General features: G+C 38.9%; 1 protein-coding gene and 1 long non-coding RNA gene across 2 annotated transcripts in view; one reads left to right on the plus strand and one right to left on the minus strand.

The window, feature by feature from the left end:
- The window catches only part of ngfrb (nerve growth factor receptor b), a 36,392-nt gene extending 27,442 nt beyond the window's left edge, over positions 1 to 8,950 (minus strand). Inside the window, exons 1-2 of the mRNA XM_058062542.1 lie at positions 8,652 to 8,950; positions 1,502 to 1,643 (exon numbers count right to left, since the gene is read on the minus strand). Coding sequence (XP_057918525.1) covers positions 1,502 to 1,643; positions 8,652 to 8,705 — 196 coding nt within the window. The 5' untranslated portion in view covers positions 8,706 to 8,950. The remainder of the gene's footprint in view (positions 1 to 1,501; positions 1,644 to 8,651) is intronic.
- On the plus strand, positions 1,519 to 18,742 carry LOC131109955 (uncharacterized). The gene is made up of 4 exons (XR_009120806.1): positions 1,519 to 1,696; positions 11,789 to 11,904; positions 16,959 to 17,000; positions 18,620 to 18,742. It is a non-coding gene; the product is annotated as an uncharacterized LOC131109955 (long non-coding RNA).
- The last annotated feature ends 232 nt before the right edge of the window (positions 18,743 to 18,974 follow it).

Below are 18,974 nucleotides of genomic sequence, written 5' to 3' on the forward strand. Positions count from 1 at the left end.
CGAGGTTCACTCCCTACATGGTAATGGACCACAAGGGGGGCCGTCATCCCGGATCAGCTCTCAAAAGCAGCTGACTTCCTAACATGCTGCCATGCCAGGTATTCCAGTCTATTTATACTTTTTATGTTGACACTTGCTGCACGGAGAACGAGTGGTTAGCACGCAGACCTCAGCTGGGAGACCAGGGTTCAATTCCACCGTCGGCCATCTCTGTGTGGAGTTTGCATGTTCTCCCCGTGCATGCGTGGGTTTTCTCCGGGTACTCCGGTTTCCTCCCACATTCCAAAAACATGCTAGGTTAATTGGTAAATCCAAAGATTAATTAACTCCAATTAACTCCATCGTTAATTGGCGATACCATTGGTATGAATATGAGTGTGAGCCCAAGATATGTTATATATTATATCAATAAAACAGGGGCTGGACGGCGGTCGTGTGGTTAGCTATTATGACATGATAACAAAAACGGCTCGAGTGGTTAACGCGCAGGCCTCACAGCTAGGAGACCAGGGTTCAATTCCACCCTCGGCCATCTCTGTGTGGAGTTTGCATGTTCTCCCCGTGCATGCGTGGGTTTTCTTCGGGTACTCCGGTTTCCTCCCACATTCCAAAAACATGCTAGGTTGATTGGCGACTCCAAATTGTCCATAGGTATGAATGTGAGTGTGAATGGTTGTTTGTCTATATGTGCCCTGTGATTGGCTGGCCACCAGTCCAGGGTGTACCCCGCCTTTCGGCCGAAGACAGCTGGGATAAGCTCCAGCACCCATGCGACCCTCGTGAGGGTAAGCAGTAGAAAAAGAATGAATGAATAAATAACATCAATAACAATATTACAAGTAATGCTGGAGCCTATCCCAGCAGAAGTTAGGTGAGAGGCGGGGTACACTCTGGACTGGTTGCCAGCCAATCATTCATTCATTAATTCATTCATTTTCTACCGCTAATCCTCATGAGGGTCGCAGGGGTGCTGGAGTCTATCCCAGCTGTCTTCGGGCAAGAGGCAGGGTACACCCTGGACTGGTCGCCAGCCAATCACAGGGCACATATAGACAAACAACCATTCACACTCACATTCATACATCCTTACTGATTGTAGAAAAAAGTATTTCTATCTGTGATTAATTATGAGTACAAAATGTGATTAATTTGTGATTAAATATTTTAGGCGAATGATAATTTCAGTGAATGTGAATGGTTGTTTGTCTATATGTGCCCTGTGATTGGCTGGCAACCAGTCCAGGGTGTACCCCGCCTCTCGCCCAAAGACAGCTGGGATAGGCTCCAGCATCCCCCGCGACCATAGTGAGGATAAGCGGTAGACAATGAATGAATGTTGATATTACTGGAAAAATATCTCCCTGAATATTCTGAACTCCTGTTTTCATGGTAGTGTTACCATAACAGTGATGCATGTCATCTTCTCACACTTTGTTGTCATTAATAATAATATATATATATTAAATAAAATAATAATAATTTAATAAGCATGTTTTCTTACTGTCCAGGCAGGGTGAACACACAGTCTGCGTGGCTCCACACGGTTTGACGACACCCTCGCCGGGCGGGCACTGCTTGCAGCACTTTCCATCCGTGGTGTACTGACCCGATAAACACTCCTCCTTCTTGGCTGTGGCCACCACCTGTCAATCATCATCAGAGGCATCATCAGTCCCCGCAACAATCTGGCAAAGAGGTACATTGAAGACTATTTCATATCCAATTCATTTGTGTTGACTGTTTACTTCATCATCATTATCTTATGTGATTTATGGGAATGGAAAGAGTTGAATGATATTTTGGCCTTCATCTACTTCTTAATTTTCTGTGTTGTTATATAAACATGAAGATTGCTTTACATCCCTGCGGCCCTTTTTTTAAAAAAAAAAACACTCAAAAGACATAAATAATCATTGTTTCATTTGAAAACGTTCCAAATGCAGAAAAGTGTGGGAATTAACTGGTCCAAAATTTAAAACAACAATGAGAATTGTGTTTTTTTTTTCTCCCAGATTTCCCTTGCCAATAAAGTTAAAAAAAAAAAAATTCTGCATGAGGTAACAATTGTACAAGCACTGCACCATCTGCAACAATTACACACACATCACAGATTTTTCCTCTAAGAATTCAGTTCCATTTAAATATGTATACTTCATATGTTTTTATTATTAGCATTGTTAGTATCAACATTTACTTTTCTGTTTAATTGTATTTTGCCACTGAGCCACACTTTGGACACCCCTGTTATAGATGATTTTTCATTTCTACGGGATGCATATTTGACTATGCTGCTTATCCTTGTGGGCTCGTGGGTATGCTGGAGCCTATCCCAGCTGTCTTGGGGCGACAGTGTACACTCTGGACTGGTCTATTTGACTATGAATAAAATCAACAATTAATAGTTTTTTATTTGATTCATATGATAGAAAATGGCTGCACGGCGGTCAAGTGGTTAGCCCGCAGACCTCGCAACTAGGGGACCAGAGTTCAATCCCACCCTCGACAATCTCTGTGTGGAGTTTGCATGTTCTCCCCGGGTACGCCGGTTTCCTCCCACATTCCAAAAACATGCTAGGTTAATTAGCGACCCCAAATTGTCCATAGGTATGAATGTGAGTGTGAATGGTTGTTTGTCTATATGTGCCCTGTGATTGGCTGGCTGGCGACCAGTCCAGGGTGTACCCCGCCTCTCGCCTGAAGACAGCTGGGATAGGCTCCAGAATATCTGCAACCCTTGTGAGGACAAGCGGTAGAAAATGAATGAATGAATGAATGAATACTACCACATCTAAACTGGTGGACGAGTGGTTAGCGCGCATGCCACACAGCTAGGACACCCAAGTTCAATTCCACCCACGGCCATCTCTGTGTGGAGTTTGCATGTTCTCCCCGTGCATGCGTGGGTTTTCTCCGGGTACTCCGGTTTCCTCCCACATTCCAAAAACATGCTAGGTTAATTAGCGACTCCAAATTGTCCATAGACAATGTGAGTAGAATGTGATAATGTGTAGAATGTGAGTGTGAATGGTTGTTTGTCTATATGTGCCCTGTGATTGGCTGGCCACCAGTCCAGGGTGTACCCCGCCCGAAGGCAGCTGGGATAGGCTCCAGCATACCTGCAACCCTCATGAGGACAAGCGGTAGAAAATGAATGAATGAATGAATATTGCTGATCCTGAGGTTCTTCATCAGGCCATAAAGTACTTGACTCGTCAGTGCCTCTGTTGGTTACACTAATATACTACATCGGTTCTGCATATTTGACAGATTATTAGCACACAAATCAAGGTGAGGATGTTTGTGTCTCTGATACACACAAGCATTCTTCAGCTGTCAGTGTGTGTGTGTGTGTGTGTGTGTGTTTGTTTTGACACGAGGCCCCCTCCCAGCTTCTCTCTTCAGCACAACTTGTTCTCCAGGGTGAATCATGCTAAAAGATGCAACAACCAACTGGCTTGTGAGGTCAAAATGACGAGTAATTGTTTGTTTTTTTGTATGTGTGTGTTTTTAGTATATTTGTAAGAAAGGACACAGCATTAGGTACACTTTTACGATCTAAGAATATCCATTCATGCGTGAATTTGTGGTGGTCCCTAAGGGTTGTGGGGAAAACGTCTAGGCATAAATCATCATTACACAAATGTGAATGACTTATGGATAATTCATTGCAAAGTCCAGAGGATGTTTTGCTTGATGGCTGCCATGTTATTCAACCAAGGTCTGCATTCAGACCATCCTTCGTGGCCCATCATATCACATGATTATTTGCACGCTTTTATCCAGCCCTTAAAATATTATTATGGTGCAAACTGTTCAGTATTGATTTATTAGTAAGTTATGATTTGTTTGTAAATTGTTAGTATTGATTTATTTGTGCAGAGCCTTTGGATGTAAAGTATTAAATATTATGTAAAAAAAAAAGTAAAAATGTGATTATGTAAAGACGTAACACTTATTATGTACATAAATACATCACATGCATATTTTATTGTTAGACTTTTATGAATGTTTGTACATCTTTTTAATGTTATCTTGTGTTTACATTTCTATTGCTTCTGTATAAGAGCAACCCACGCATGCACGGGGAGAACATGCAAACTCCACACAGACATGGCCGTGGGTGGAATTGAACTTGGGTCGCCTAGCTGTGAGGCCTTCGTACAAACCGCTCAACCACCGTGCAGCCCGGAAATTCATTCATTCATTCATTTTCTACCGCTTTTCCTCACGACGGTTGCAGGGGTGTTGGAGCCTATCCCAGCTGTCTTCGAGCGAGAGGCGGGGTACACCCCGGACTGGTGGCCAGCCAATCACAGGGCACATATAGACAAACAACCATTCACACTCACATTCATACCTATGGACAATTTGGAGTCGCTAATTAACCTAGCATGTTTTTGGAATGTGGGAGAAAACCCACGCATGCACGGGGAGAACATGCAAACTCCACACAAAGATGGCCGTGGGTGGAATTGAACTCTGTTCTCCTAGCTGTGAGGCATGCGCACAAACCACTTACCATCGTGCAGCCCAGAAATTCATTCATTCATTTTCTACCGCTTATCCTCACGAGGGTCGCGGGGGTGCTGGAGCCTATTCCAGCTGTCTTCAGGGGAGAGGCGGTGTACACCCTGGACTGGTCGCCAGCCAATCACAGGGCACATACAGACAAACAACCATTCACACTCACATTCATACCTATGGACAATTTGGAGTCGCCAATTAACCTAGCATGTTTTTGGAATGTGGGAGGAAACCGGAGTACCCGGAGCAAACCCACGCATGCACGGGGAGAACATGCAAACTGCACACACACATGAGTGTGTCCTCGTTATAATCTTTGCCAGAGTTCAAGTGTGTGTGGAATGTTGCTGACAACATCTCGACCGAACATCAAGTGTGTCCCCCCCAGGCAGGTGTGAGTCAGCTGGCAGGTAATATATATATGTGTGTGTATGGGAGGGGAAGATCCCTCTTAATAGAAAAACATGTTATTGACTAGACATGTACAGTTTGTAATACCATTCAAACCTTAATGTGTTTGGCAATCTACTCCAGCCTGAAGACAACACAGACCAGCAATCTGTCGTCACACTCACTCATCCTTATCTGACTCCTGATGCACCCACCCCACACACCCACCTACGTCCTCACTCATACACACGACTGACAAACAGCTTCACATCTGAACAAACCTGTTCACGAATATTTGAATGACACTTTTCAATCGACGCCATTTTTTTTTTTTTTTTTACTTGTCCCTACTTTTGACCCCAAGTCGCTCCAAGCAAGCTATAATGACGGACCGCCTCGCTTTCTGTCGATGCCGCTGATGTCAGCGCAAAACAGCGCAGCTCATATTGCATGTTATGCGCGTTCTTCAACTTTCACCTTCCGACCCCTTGTTGATGACACGACCACATCAAAACGACCCCGCGCTTGCACTCTCCGTACGGGGCATCTGGACTCGCAACAGAACTCGGACCAATCCCGCTAATGCTGCAGTCAATTTTCAGTTGGAGGCACTTAACCTCTGGACCCGGGCTGTCAGCGCTTGTTAAACCATTAGAGGTCCGCCACAGGCAGCCGTTCCTCGTAAAGTGGACTTGATTTAAATCCAGACATGCTTTCAACATAGAAACATCAAAGAGTGTTAGGTAGATTATTAATGCGTCTTGCCGATACATGCTAGTGTTCTTTTTGATGCGTGATTGATGTTTTATCGATAACAGGAAGAAACCAGACATACGTATTGGCAATTTTACAATGCATTCTTTTCATTCTCTCAGTAACCTGGTCACACACTGCTGTGGGGGGATGGCATGCTAGTTAGTGCTCAACCATGAGGTTGTCAATCATTAACATAGTTCAGTTCATAGTGTTCAGTAATGAGTCTGTATTCTGAAAGAAGATGCTAAAAAACGATCCAGTGTAGATGAACATATGCCAGGGAGGCGTCCAGGAGGCATCATAACCAGATGCCCAAGCCACTTCCTGTCCATGCGGATGAGTAGCGGTTCCACTACAGGTCTCTCCTATTACAGTAAACCTCGGATATATCGGACTCGGATATATTGGAAATTCGGACAGATAAAAAAGAACCGATTTTTCTGTAATGCATTTCCAATCAAAATTCATTGCATATATCAGATTTTTTATAACGGATTTCGCCTATTTCGGACAAAATCTCCAGTCCCGTTCCAATGCATTTCCATTAAATTTCCCTTGCATATATCGGATGGCCGCATCGTGGCGCTCCGATTCGCCGAATCGTGACAGGCCGCTATACGACGTCATTTGCAGCGTTTGCAGCGTTGCCTGTGCGTCCAGGTACATTGGAAACATAGTCAAGGAAGTGCCTTTTTATAACGGATAAAATCCGATTTACGCATATACCGGATATAAATCCGATATATGCGTAAAACGGACATTTTCCGGTATACGCATATAACGGATTTCGCTTATATCGGACAAAACCAGTGGGAACAATTGAATCCGATATATCCGAGGTTTACTGTATCATCCTTATTCAAAGAGAGAGCCCAACCACCCTGCGAAGAAAACTCATTTTGGCCGTCAAGGTTGAATATTTGACCCCGACGAAGTGCAATGATGTGGGGCGTCTTCATCAATGGAAAAAAAACATGTGACAAGTGGCCTCATAGTCTGGAACCCATCCTTTAAAGTCCCAATATTTGGTGTTTATCAAAGACTACTGCCTGAATTTGGTAGTAGAAAAAAAAATGGCGTCTTCAATGGCTTTAACCTATCCTGTAGGATCAGTGTGGGCCACACCGCCATTTATTTGCAACATCAAATGTGGAGAAGAAGATGTCGCACCAATATAGTAGCATTGTTTAATGGACCCTTATGGGAAAAAAATATATTGCAGTATATTTGCAAATATAATGCAATGTATTGGGAAATACATTTCCATATATGGGATCTTATGTTTATATTTTCCAATATATGCATAGATCATATATGTGTACATATTGATACATATTGATACAAAATATACAAAATATCTTGCAATCAAGACCAAAAAAGGGCTATATTTTTACATATATAAAATTGCATATAATTTGGGATATATAAACTCACATACTCTCCGGGTACTCCGGTTTCCTCCCACATTCCAAAAACATGCTAGGTTAATTGGCGACTCCAAATTGTCCATAGGTATGAATGTGAGTGTGAATGGTTGTTTGTCTATATGTGCCCTGTGATTGGCTGGCCACCAGTCCAGGGTGTACCCCGCCTCTCGCCCAAAGACAGCTGGGATAGGCTCCAGCACCCCCTGCGACCCTCGTGAGGAAAAAGCGGTAGAAAGTGAATTAATTAATTAATTAATAAACTCATATATTATATCTTTGGATTTAATATATTTCAATATATTGAAAGCGGCAATCATTTGTATATTCTGCAATATATTGCCATATATTACATGAATATATAATATATTGTATAATATATGTACAAAATATATTATTCCATGTATTCATAATATATAATGTATTGGAAAATATAATGGAAAAATAATATAATATAATACAATATATTTAAAGTAATATATTGATAAATATATTTTCTTTTCGTAAGGGTGGCGTCTTCATCATTAGAAAGGCTTATCATGATTTACAATGCAGTAATACAGTATATCAATATGGGATTTGGTGTGGGACTCCATCCTCTAAAATGACGGCCTTCATCCCCACAACGTAGTGTGCATCGGAGACTAAGTCCACTGTTTGGGAGTCGGAAGAACGTTCAACTTTGTTGAATCAATTTTGGTGGGCTCTTCATGTAAAAGTGACCATCACAACCAGTGAATTGCTACTCTTTGTTATGGAATGGAACGCCGCCCCACAACATTGTGTGACCAGGTTTTTGCATCTGTGTACGGTTACTATATGAAACGTACTGGAAATAAGCATTGTTATGACTATTATTACCACAAGCACATTTCCTAACATGTTTTTAGAGAGGATTAAATATTGCATGCCTGTAGTCGGAAGAATGATGCATAGCTGCTGTTGCAAAATCTTGACAAACCCGCTGGGTACTGTGAAACCCTGACACACCTGTCATATGTGACACACCGCACAAATATTTATGTCCTTGCAGGGTCTGCACTGGCCTCGGAGGGACTGGAGCTAAATAAATTTGGGAGCGTCTAACAATGTGACTTTTTAGAGTTTTGCCTTACCCTCAAGGCTTAAAAATGCTGCAACATCCGTTAACACAGGGGTCACGTGTAACATAACATTTTTTGGGGATACAGATATATTCTGTCTTTTTGTGTATTCATGTATTGAACATATGTTTAATACAATACAATACATATGTTTCGTATTATTATATTCACATATTCACACCCTTGAATACAATACATATGTTTGCTAGCTTAAAAGTTCTAACTTCTAAGCTAGCAAACATATCGCTCCTGTTCTTATTACACTGAGCATGCGTAGCTAATGCTGAATCCACTACGTTTTTAAATAAAGTTTTTTTTTAAATCACATCAATACCATACTCCAACCAGCTGTCACGCGCAGGTGCACCTCGAGCGCCATTAAATGACAAAAGTCAAAACTTCTCGAACAAAACACACACGTAAGTAAGTAATAAGTAAGTCAAAAACTACTCACCAGTCCATACAGTATGTACAGAAAAATAATATTCATCCTGTAAATCCTTCCCATCTTTCCCAAAAGGAGCAATTGAACAGCAAGAGAGAGGATGAGGCTCTCACAGATTCCGTATAAACTTAGCAAACATGCTTCCGTTTGTGTCTTGCCTAGTCAAAAAGCTTCCGTGGAGTCAAAGTGTCCGCTTTCCGTGGACGCAATCCGTTCACGGGAGAAGCTATTAGCAGAGTTCGGCCCATTTATCTTATGTTCTTTGTACGCTTTCTGCTCGTAGTGAAACACAGGCGCTCGGCTCAGAGGCTTCATCTCCCTTGACCACGCCCATTCCACGCGCACACACACACACACACACACACTAAACTCACTAATAATTGGAGAGGCTGTTATTTCCATAATTTGAAAACTCACTAATATACATTTGATTATGATTTAGGTGCATGTAAAAGTGAAATTGTTCCCTTTAATAAACATAGACATGAGTTAACTAGTTAGTTAACTCGTTAACACAGCAGCAACAGAACCATTGTTGTAATATCAGTAAGGAGCAAACTACCCAACCAGAGTTCATTGTTCATTCATTCATTTTCTGCCGCTTATCCTCGCGGGGGTGCTGGAGCCTATCCCAGCTATTTTCGGGCGAGAGGCGGGGTACACTCGGGACTGGTCGCCAGTCAGCCAATCAGAGGGCACATATAGACAAACAACCATTCACACTCACTGAAATTATCATTCGCCTAAAATATTTAATCACAAATTAATCACATTTTGTACATAGTTAACTCATAATTAATCACAGATAGAAAGACTTTTTTCTACAATCAGTAAGGATGTATGAATGTGAGTGTGAATGGTTGTTTGTCTATATGTGCCCTGTGATTGGCTGGCCACCAGTCCAGGGTGTACCCCGCCTCTCACCCGAAGACAGCTGGGATAGGCTCCAGCACCCCCGCGACGCCCTCATGAGGATTAGCGGTAGAAAGTTAATTAATGAATGAATGAATGATTGGCTGGCAACCAGTCCAGAGTGTACCCCGCCTCTCACCTAACGTCAGCTGGGATAGGCTCCAGCATTTCTTGTATTATTCTTATTGATGTTATTCATTCATTTTCTACTGCTTGTCATCACGAGGGTCGCGGGGGTGCTGGAGCCTATCCCAGTTGTCTTCGGGCGAGAGGCGGGGTACACCCTGGACTGGTGGCCAGCCAATCACAGGGCACATATAGACAAACAACCATTCACACTCACATTCATACCTATGGACAATTTGGAGTCGCTAATTAACCTAGCATGTTTTTGGAATGTGGGCGAAAACCCACACATGCACAAGGAGAACATGCAAACTCCACGCAGAGATAGCCGAGGGTGGGATTGAACTCAGGTCTCCTAGCTGTGAGGTCTACGCGCTAACCACTCATCCACCGTGCAGCCCAGAGTTCACTGTAAACGCAGTATAACACGTGTATTACACTAATAGCTTAGCAGTAACATTTCAAAGCGAATGCAGATGGAAATAAAACTGCAGGATGCTTACCATCTTGTGGAATTATTTATTACAGCGGCTTCATGAAGTTGCCTACAGCCACAGCTCTTTTTTTTTTTTTTGCTTTGTGCTAATTATAAACTCCCGGCAATTATGTGCTTTTGTAAACCATTTTGAGATGTTGATTGGCGCATTTTAAGTATGGTAAGAAAGGTGTAATACACAAGTGACATATTGTTGTGAGACGCTTAACTTCTACAAACTTTTCATAATCTACTTCTTTTTTTTCCGTGCAGGAACACTGATTTCTTTCTTTTGTATACTGTGACTTCAATAACTGGGTCGCTCCTGGGACAAAACACTGCTGCCTTTATGCATGAGAAGAGGGGATATTCTGTTGAATAAAAAAAAAAAACACCCGGGGCCAAATTTTGGCGTGATATAAAACACGGAGAGCGCCATGAGTTCAGATCATGACTTAACATGTCGTCCTGCTTGTTCCCTTTTTCAGTCTACCCAGCAGCAAAAGGACACCCAGGACACTAAACGAGTTGATACTTGATGAGATAATGAAGCTCAATTATTGTCATGCTTTAGTTTTGGAAAAATTCTTCCAACTTTTGGAATGTTTCAAAGATGCATTCAAGGCCACGTTCTTAAATTGAGGTAGAATTTGAGTCTTTTTTTTGCTTGCCAAGGGGTCATCTATACAAAAGTATCCCATGGGGCTAATATTGGACTGCAAGCTATAAAAGTCAAAAGCACAACATATAAAGGTCCAAAGCAGGGGCCTCAAACATGCGGCCCGCGGGCCAAATGTGGCCCGCAGGACACTAGGTTGAGGCCCCCGCCTTGATATGAAAGTTTAATGTTAGTACGGCCCGCGCACATTTGATATGGATGCTGTATGGTATCATGTACCCAGAAAAAATTATTAAGTTTGATTAATGTTCATGTTAAAGGTTAAATAACTGTTAATAGTTATCCTCCCTATCCGTGTGGAAGTGGTAAGTTTTTGGCTATTTAAGTTGAAAGGAAATAACTTGAAGGCTACCGTTTAGGTCGCTAGCTCTCTAGTTTGCGAGTTAGCATGTGTCTCAAGACCCTGCAGTTGCGCAATATGTTGTAAATAAAAAAAGTATAAATGTGACTATAGTCGTGTTTTGTCATGTCTACAGGGCTCTAATAATGCTTTGTTCATTTTAATCTGAAAAAAATAATTTGTCTACCCACCAACTATATGTGGTTTCTTAAGTTTTTATTATTTGCCGTTTTATTATTATTATTATATTTATTTATTACTGATTGATTGATTTTCTTTATTCTTGATTTGTTTATTTATTTTTCATCTTATTTTGTGTAGAAAAAAAAATTAAGATATTTGAGAACAGTGGAATGTTTTATCAGAGCTTTTATTGTAGAAAATTGGAACCAAAGCGAAGTTTTTTAATTTTTTTTTGTTTTTAATAAATGCATTTTTTTTTTTTTGGAAAACCTGATGCGGCCCAGTCTCACCCAGACCCTAGCTCCAGTGGCCCCCAAGTAAATTGAGTTTGAGACCCCTGGTCCAAAGCATTGTACTACTGAAAGTAATGTTAATTTGGTAAAATGATATGAATTGTAATACTGTTTTGTTTTTTTTGGTCCAATACACAGAGATGCAAAATGTGTCCATCAGAGAGGACAGACCATGAACAAAAGGGTGGCTGAGCAGATCAATAAAGTACAGACGATGGCGTCCCACAGGAAGACGCAGGGGTTGCCGCCATCTGGTATGTGTCTGATATCCACTCAATTCTTTAAGGTCCCATATTGTAGTAGATTTAAACAATTTGGATTTGTTCAAAATCTGGAATTTAGATGGGGTAAAAGTCATTTTGTGTGTATAGCTTAGAATGTATGTCTCCAAAAGTACAATTTATCCATTTTTTTACAATGTAAATTATCATTTCTTCAATGGAATAGAGACATAGACATAGACTTCCTTTATTGTCATTGCACAATAACACAGCAACAAAATGTTGTTGCCTGGCTCCTGTATAATAATACATAATAATATATAATAATAATAATAGTAGATAATGATACATAAATAATAATATATAATAGATGCAGGCTGCACGGCGGTCTAGTGGTTAGCGCGTAGACCTCACAGCATGTTCTCCCCGTGCATGCGTGGGTTTTCTCCGGGTACTCCGGTTTCCTCCCACATTCCAAAAACATGCTAGGTTAATTGGCGACTCCAAATTGTCCATAGGTATGAATGTGAGTGTGAATGGTTGTTTGTCTATATGTGCCCTGTGATTGGCTGGCTGGCCACCAGTCCAGGATGTACCCCGCCTCTCGCCCGAAGACAGCTGGGATAGGCTCCAGCATCCCCATGACACTCGTGAAAATGAATGAATGAATGAATGCATATATAGCTACAGTACTACAGTAAGAGTATTGTGCCGCATCAACCAGACAATACACTACCAATGTATGATGCAGAATATTAACCAACTACTATGCGAGCTCAAAAGACTCAGTAAGTGGTATGAATGTGAGTGTGAATGGTTGTTTGTCTATATGTGCCCTGTGATTGGCTGGCTGGCCACCAGTCCAGGGTGTACCCCGCCTCTCGCCCCAAGACAGCTGGGATAGGCTCCAGCACCCCCTGCGACCCTCGTGAGGAAAAGCGGTAGAAAATTAATGAATGAATGTTTAAGTTTAGCATGGTGGTAAAGTGGTTAGCTCACAGCTCACAGGAGACCCCAGTTCAATTCCACCCTCGGCCATCTCCAAATTGTCCATAGGTATGAATGTGAGTGTGAATGGTTGTTTGTCTATATGTGCCCTGTGATTGGCTGGCTGGCCACCAGTCCAGGGTGTACCCCGCCTCTCGCCCGAAGACGGCTGGGATAGGCTCCAGCACCCCCTGTAACCCTGCATATGATTTATTCCAGTCTGATGTTAGAATCCTTCAGTTTGTCCTTCCATCCATCCTTTATCGAGGGTCGCTGGGGTATGCTGGAGCCTATCCCAGCTGTCTTCGGGCACAATACACCCTGGACTGGTGGCCAGCCAGCCAATCACAGGGCACATATAGACAAACAACCATTCACACTCACATTCATACCTATATGGAGTTGCCATTTAACCTAATTTTGTAGTGCATTAGTGACCATCTGTCATGAGCCAGTAGACAGAGGATGGGTGGTCCATGAGGCGTTCACTGTCCCATCTCGGGTTACAATCAAGGACCGTGTTCCAGGTGAGCAGTCCTGTGGAAAGAGCACGTGTGTGGCCTCTTTTAATAACCTTTTGAATGATGAGGTATTCAACTTCAACAAATACAATCATGAGAATAATACTTACTTATATACTTATATTTCTTTTATGGCAGAGCAGAGAGTCTAAATTAATGATGTCAGTCACTCGTTTTTTGCTGATGCACCGACAGCGACATGGATTTTCTCTCTGCACATCTGTTCTTCTTTGCATTCATGCATTATTTATACGCCCACAGTAACCCCAGCTTCCACTCGTTTGCAGCCTTCAGTCATCGTACACAAGCTTAACAGGTCCTAACACTATTTTTTTAAGATCATAAAAAAAAAAATCAGCATCATGTGAGATTTGAATTGTCCTGGTTGACTTTGTGTACGCAGTGCAAACACCTGTGTTGATGTAGGAACGTGCTCCACGTGTTCCACCAGGATATTTCCTGTTATTGATTATCAATTAGTCAACATTTCTATTGCAGGCATAAAAGACTCTTAAATTGTGTTTGCTTGTGATTTAAAATAATTTTAACCCCAAATTGTGACATGGCTCCCACCAATGCATAAACTGACAGTTTAATTAAAAAAACATTTTTAATTTAAAAATGTGTTTTCATTATGGTAAAATACATATTAAATAATTATTATAATTATATAATATATATTATATAATATATATTATATAATTATATATAAATATAATTTTAAAATGTGTATTCACTATAGTAAAATACATATGAAATAATCATTATTAATCATTATTCATTATTATGAAATAATTATTATTAATAATTATGAAATAGTCATTATTAATGATTATTATTAATAATTGTGAAATATTATTAATAATAATGAACTAATAATTAATAATAATTATGAATTTATTGTTATTAATAATTACAACATAGTTATTATTAGTAATTATGAAATAATTATTATTAACAATTATGAAATAATTATTATTAATAATTATTTCACTCATTTCATTCATTATTAGTAATTCATTGATTTTCTACCGATTATCCTGTGTGAGTGTGGCCTAGCCTATCCCAGCTGACTTCATGCAAGAGGCTGGTTGCCAGCCAATCACAGGGCACATATAGACAAACAACCATTCACACTCACATTCATACCTATGGACAATTTGGAGTCGCCAATTAACCTAGCAATTTTTTTAGGATTGTGGGAAGAACCTGGAATACCCGGAGAAAACCCACACATGCATGGGGAGAACATGCAAACTCCACACAGATGCCAGAGCGGGGAATCAAACTCAGGTCTTCTAGCTGTGTGGCCTGTGCTGTAAACACTCATCCATTATTAGTAATTATTATGAATAATTAATCGTACTAATAACTTCATGAATAAAAGTGAATTAAAAAATACTACTTATAGATCATACTTATTTCCATCTGCGATCAAATGTGATTAATTCTGAGTTACCTGTGGACAAAAATGCAATTATCGCGATTAAATCATTTATTCAATTGACAGCACCTAATAAATATAGAATTATTTAATTCCTAAGGTTGAAAGTCTTGGTATAATATGATATTTTATGGAACTTTTAGGCCTTTGTAAGCAAGCCTTTTTATTGATCAGATATGAGCCTGAGGCTTTTTGCACTCTGAATGCAGCCATGATGCGTTCAGAGACAGGGAAGATATGCTTGATCTAATGCAAATGCTTTATAGTGTATACTTTCCTCTGTTGGGATGATTCGAACAGGGATGGATAAAACTGAGCCCTTTTAGCCGAGCACACCACCTCAAGACGTGTAATGCAATGCTGCCCCCTGTTGGAATGATTTAGACATTCCTAGGTCCAATTTCCCAACCTTTTTGGTCTTGGGTGCCTCCAGAGCCTTTTTGTCATACCATGAGTACAACTCATGATTATATTATATCATTAAATAGAATGTTAAAAAGGGTTTTTAAGTAATGCGGCTGTGCTACAGGTAATTGTCTCCATAGCGCACTTGTTCCATTTTATTGGCGAAATATGAAATGACTGAGAATTATATACATGTTTTATTTTTATTTTAATGTTTTTAAGTGATTTTAACGTGGCTGTGCTACAGGCTATTGTCTCCATAGCACACTTGTTCCATTTTATTGGCAAAATATGAAATGACTGAGAATTATATATTGTTTTTTATTTTTATTTTTATTTTTATTTTTATTTTTATTTTTATTTTTATTTTTATTTTTATTTTTATTTTTATTTTTATTTTTATTTTTATTTTTATTTTTATTTTTATTTTTATTTTTATTTTTATTTTTATTTTTATTTTTATTTTTATTTTTATTTTTAGTTTTATTTTTAGTTTTTTATTTTTAGTCACACAAGGACAAAAATGCATAATTGGGCAGAAAAAAACAGACATAAGTCGCACTGGATTATAAGTCGCACAAGGCCAAAAATGCATAATTAGGTCGAAAAAAAACATACATAAGTCACACTGGAGTATAAGTCGCACAAGGCCAAAAATGCATAATCAGGTAGAAAAAAAAACATATATAAGTCGCACTGAAGTACAAGTCGCACAAGGCCAAAAATGCATAATTTGGTAGAAAAAACATACATAAGTCGCACTGGAATATAAGTCGAACAAGGCCAAAAATGCATAATTAGGTAGAAAAAAACATACATAAGTCGCACTGGAGTATAAGTCGCACAAGGCCAAAAATGCATAATTAGGCAGAAAAAAACATACATAAGTCGCACTGGAGTATAAGTCCCAAAAGGCCAAAATTGCATAATTAGGTAGAAAAAAACATACATAAGTCACACTGGAGTATAAGTCGCACAAGGCCAAAAATGCATAATCAGGTAGAAAAAAAACATACATAAGTCACACTGGAGTATAAGTCGCACAAGGCCAAAAATGCATACATAATTAGGTAGAAAAAAACATACATAAGTCACACTGGATTATAAGTCGCACAAGGCCAAAAATGCATAATTAGGTAGAAAAAAACCATACATAAGTCGCTCCGGAATATAAGAGGCCAAAATGCCAAAAATGCATAATTAGGTAGAAAAAAAACATACATAAGTCGCACTGAAGTACAAGTCGCACAAGGCCAAAAATGCATAATTAGGTAAAAAAAACATACATAAGTCGCACTGGAGTATAAGTCGCATTTTTTGCGGGTAATTTATTTTAACTACTTGACCAAAACAGACATTACGTCCTCTGGGAAGTAAAGTTCTAACATTAATAAAAGAATATAGAACAGGCTGAATAGATGTAAGATATGCTAACACAATGGTTATTCAGCTACACTAAAAATAAACATGAACAGAAAAGGTGTCTAGTGTTTATGTAACATAAACAATTTTTTTCATTTATAAGTTGCTCTGGAGTATAAGTCGCAGCGACGGCCAACCTATGAAAAAAAGTGCGACTTATAGTCTGGAAAATACGGTATTTCTTCTAACCAAAATGTTTGCATTTTGTTGTTTGGGTAAAAATGATTCAATGTCTTTTCTGTCAATGTTTTTTTTTTAAATAATATTAATCATGACTTTAATGCCGGCTGTGTTTTATTTTTTATTAGATGCTGCAGACCAATAATGAAGAAGCTGCCAATGTGCTACAGGTTATTGTCTCCATAGCGCACTTGTTCCATTTTATTGGTGAAATATGAAATGACTGAGAATTATATACATTTTTTATTTTTATTTTAATGTTTTAAAGTGATTTTAACGCGGCTGTGCTACAGGTTATTGTCTCCATAGCACACTTGTTCCATTTTATTGGCGAAATATGAAATGACTGAGAATTATTTTTATTTTTATTTTTATTTTTATTTTTATTTTTATTTTTATTTTTATTTTTATTTTTATTTTTATTTTTATTTTTATTTTTATTTTTATTTTTATTTTTATTTTTATTTTTATTTTTATTTTTATTTTTATTTTTATTTTTATTTTTATTTTTATTTTTATTTTTATTTTTATTTTTATTTTTATTTTTATTTTTATTTCGTCGCACAAGGCCAAAAATGCATAATTGGGCAGAAAAAAACATACATAAGTCGCACTGGAGTATAAGTCCCACAAGGCCAAAATGCATAATTGGGTAGAAAAAAAACATGCATAAGTCGCACTGGAATATGAGTCGCACAAGGCCAAAAATGCACAATTAGGTAGAAAAAACATACATAAGTCGCACTGGAGTATAAGTCGCACAAGGCCAAAAATGCATAATTAGGTAGAAAAAAAAACATGCATAAGTCACACTGGAGAATAAGTCGCACAAGGCCAAAAATGCATAATTAGTAGGTAGAAAAAAAACATACATAAGTCGCTCCGGAGTACAAGTCGCACAAGGCCAAAAATGCATAATTAGGTAGAAAAAAACATACATAAGTCACACAAGGCCAAAAATGCATAATTAGGTAGACAAAAACAGACATAAGTCGCTCCAGAGTATAAGTCACACAAGGCCAAAAATGCATAATCAGGTAGAAAAAAAACATACATAAGTTGCACTGGAGTATAAGTCGCACAAGGCCAAAAATGCATAATTAGGTCAAAAAAAAACATACATAAGTCACATTGGAGTATAAGTCGCACAAGGCCAAAAATGCATAATTAGGTAGAAAAAGACATACATAAGTTGCAATGGCGTTTAAGTCGCACAAGGCCAAAAATACATAATCAGGCAGAAAAAAAACATACATAAGTCGCACTGAAGTACAAGTCGCACAAGGCCAAAAATGCATAATTAGGTAGAAAAAAACATACATAAGTCGCACTGGAGTATAAGTCGCATTTTTTGCGGGTAATTTATTTTCCAAACTACTTGACCAAAACAGACATTACGTCCTCTTGGAAGGCAAGTTCTAACATTAATAAAAGAATAAATAAATAAAATAAATAAAAGAAGAGAACAGGCTGAATAGATGTAAGATATGCTAACACAATGGTTATTCAGCTACACTAAAAATAAACATAAACAGAGAAGGTGTCCAGTGTTTATGTAACATAAACAGTTTTTTTCATTTATAAGTCGCTCTGGAGTATAAGTCGCAGGAACGGCCAACCTATGAAAAAAAGTGTGACTTATAGTCCGGAAAATACGGTATTTCTTCTAACCAAAATGTTTGCATTTTGTTGTTTGGGTAAAAATGATTCAATGTCTTTCCTGTCAATGTTTTTTTTTTAATAATATTAATCGTGACTTTAATGCCGGCTGTGTTTTATTTTTTATTAGATGCTGCAGACCAATAATGAAGAAGCTGCATAATGGCCAATCTCTAAAAAAAAGACCCCTGCTTGAACTTCTCACCTTAGAACGACGATGCCGGGTTTTCACTTGATGAAAATGGCCAATATAAAGGATGTTTCCACCGTAGCCATTTTGAAGGTGAGCACACAGACAGGACGGTGTAATCCAAGCCTTTGTTTTCCACTAAACACAGACATTAAATGGGATAAAGATGCTGGTTGGTTAATGACATAGTGTGACTCCGTACATACTAAGTAGCTGTATATACTATCAATATTTTGGGTACCATGGGGGTGTCAGACTGTGGATTTGGAGTGTGTATGTACTCCATGGGCACGCA

Source organism: Doryrhamphus excisus, chromosome 22 (genome assembly GCF_030265055.1).
Source record: "Doryrhamphus excisus isolate RoL2022-K1 chromosome 22, RoL_Dexc_1.0, whole genome shotgun sequence".
Taxonomy (NCBI): Eukaryota; Metazoa; Chordata; class Actinopteri; order Syngnathiformes; family Syngnathidae; genus Doryrhamphus; species Doryrhamphus excisus.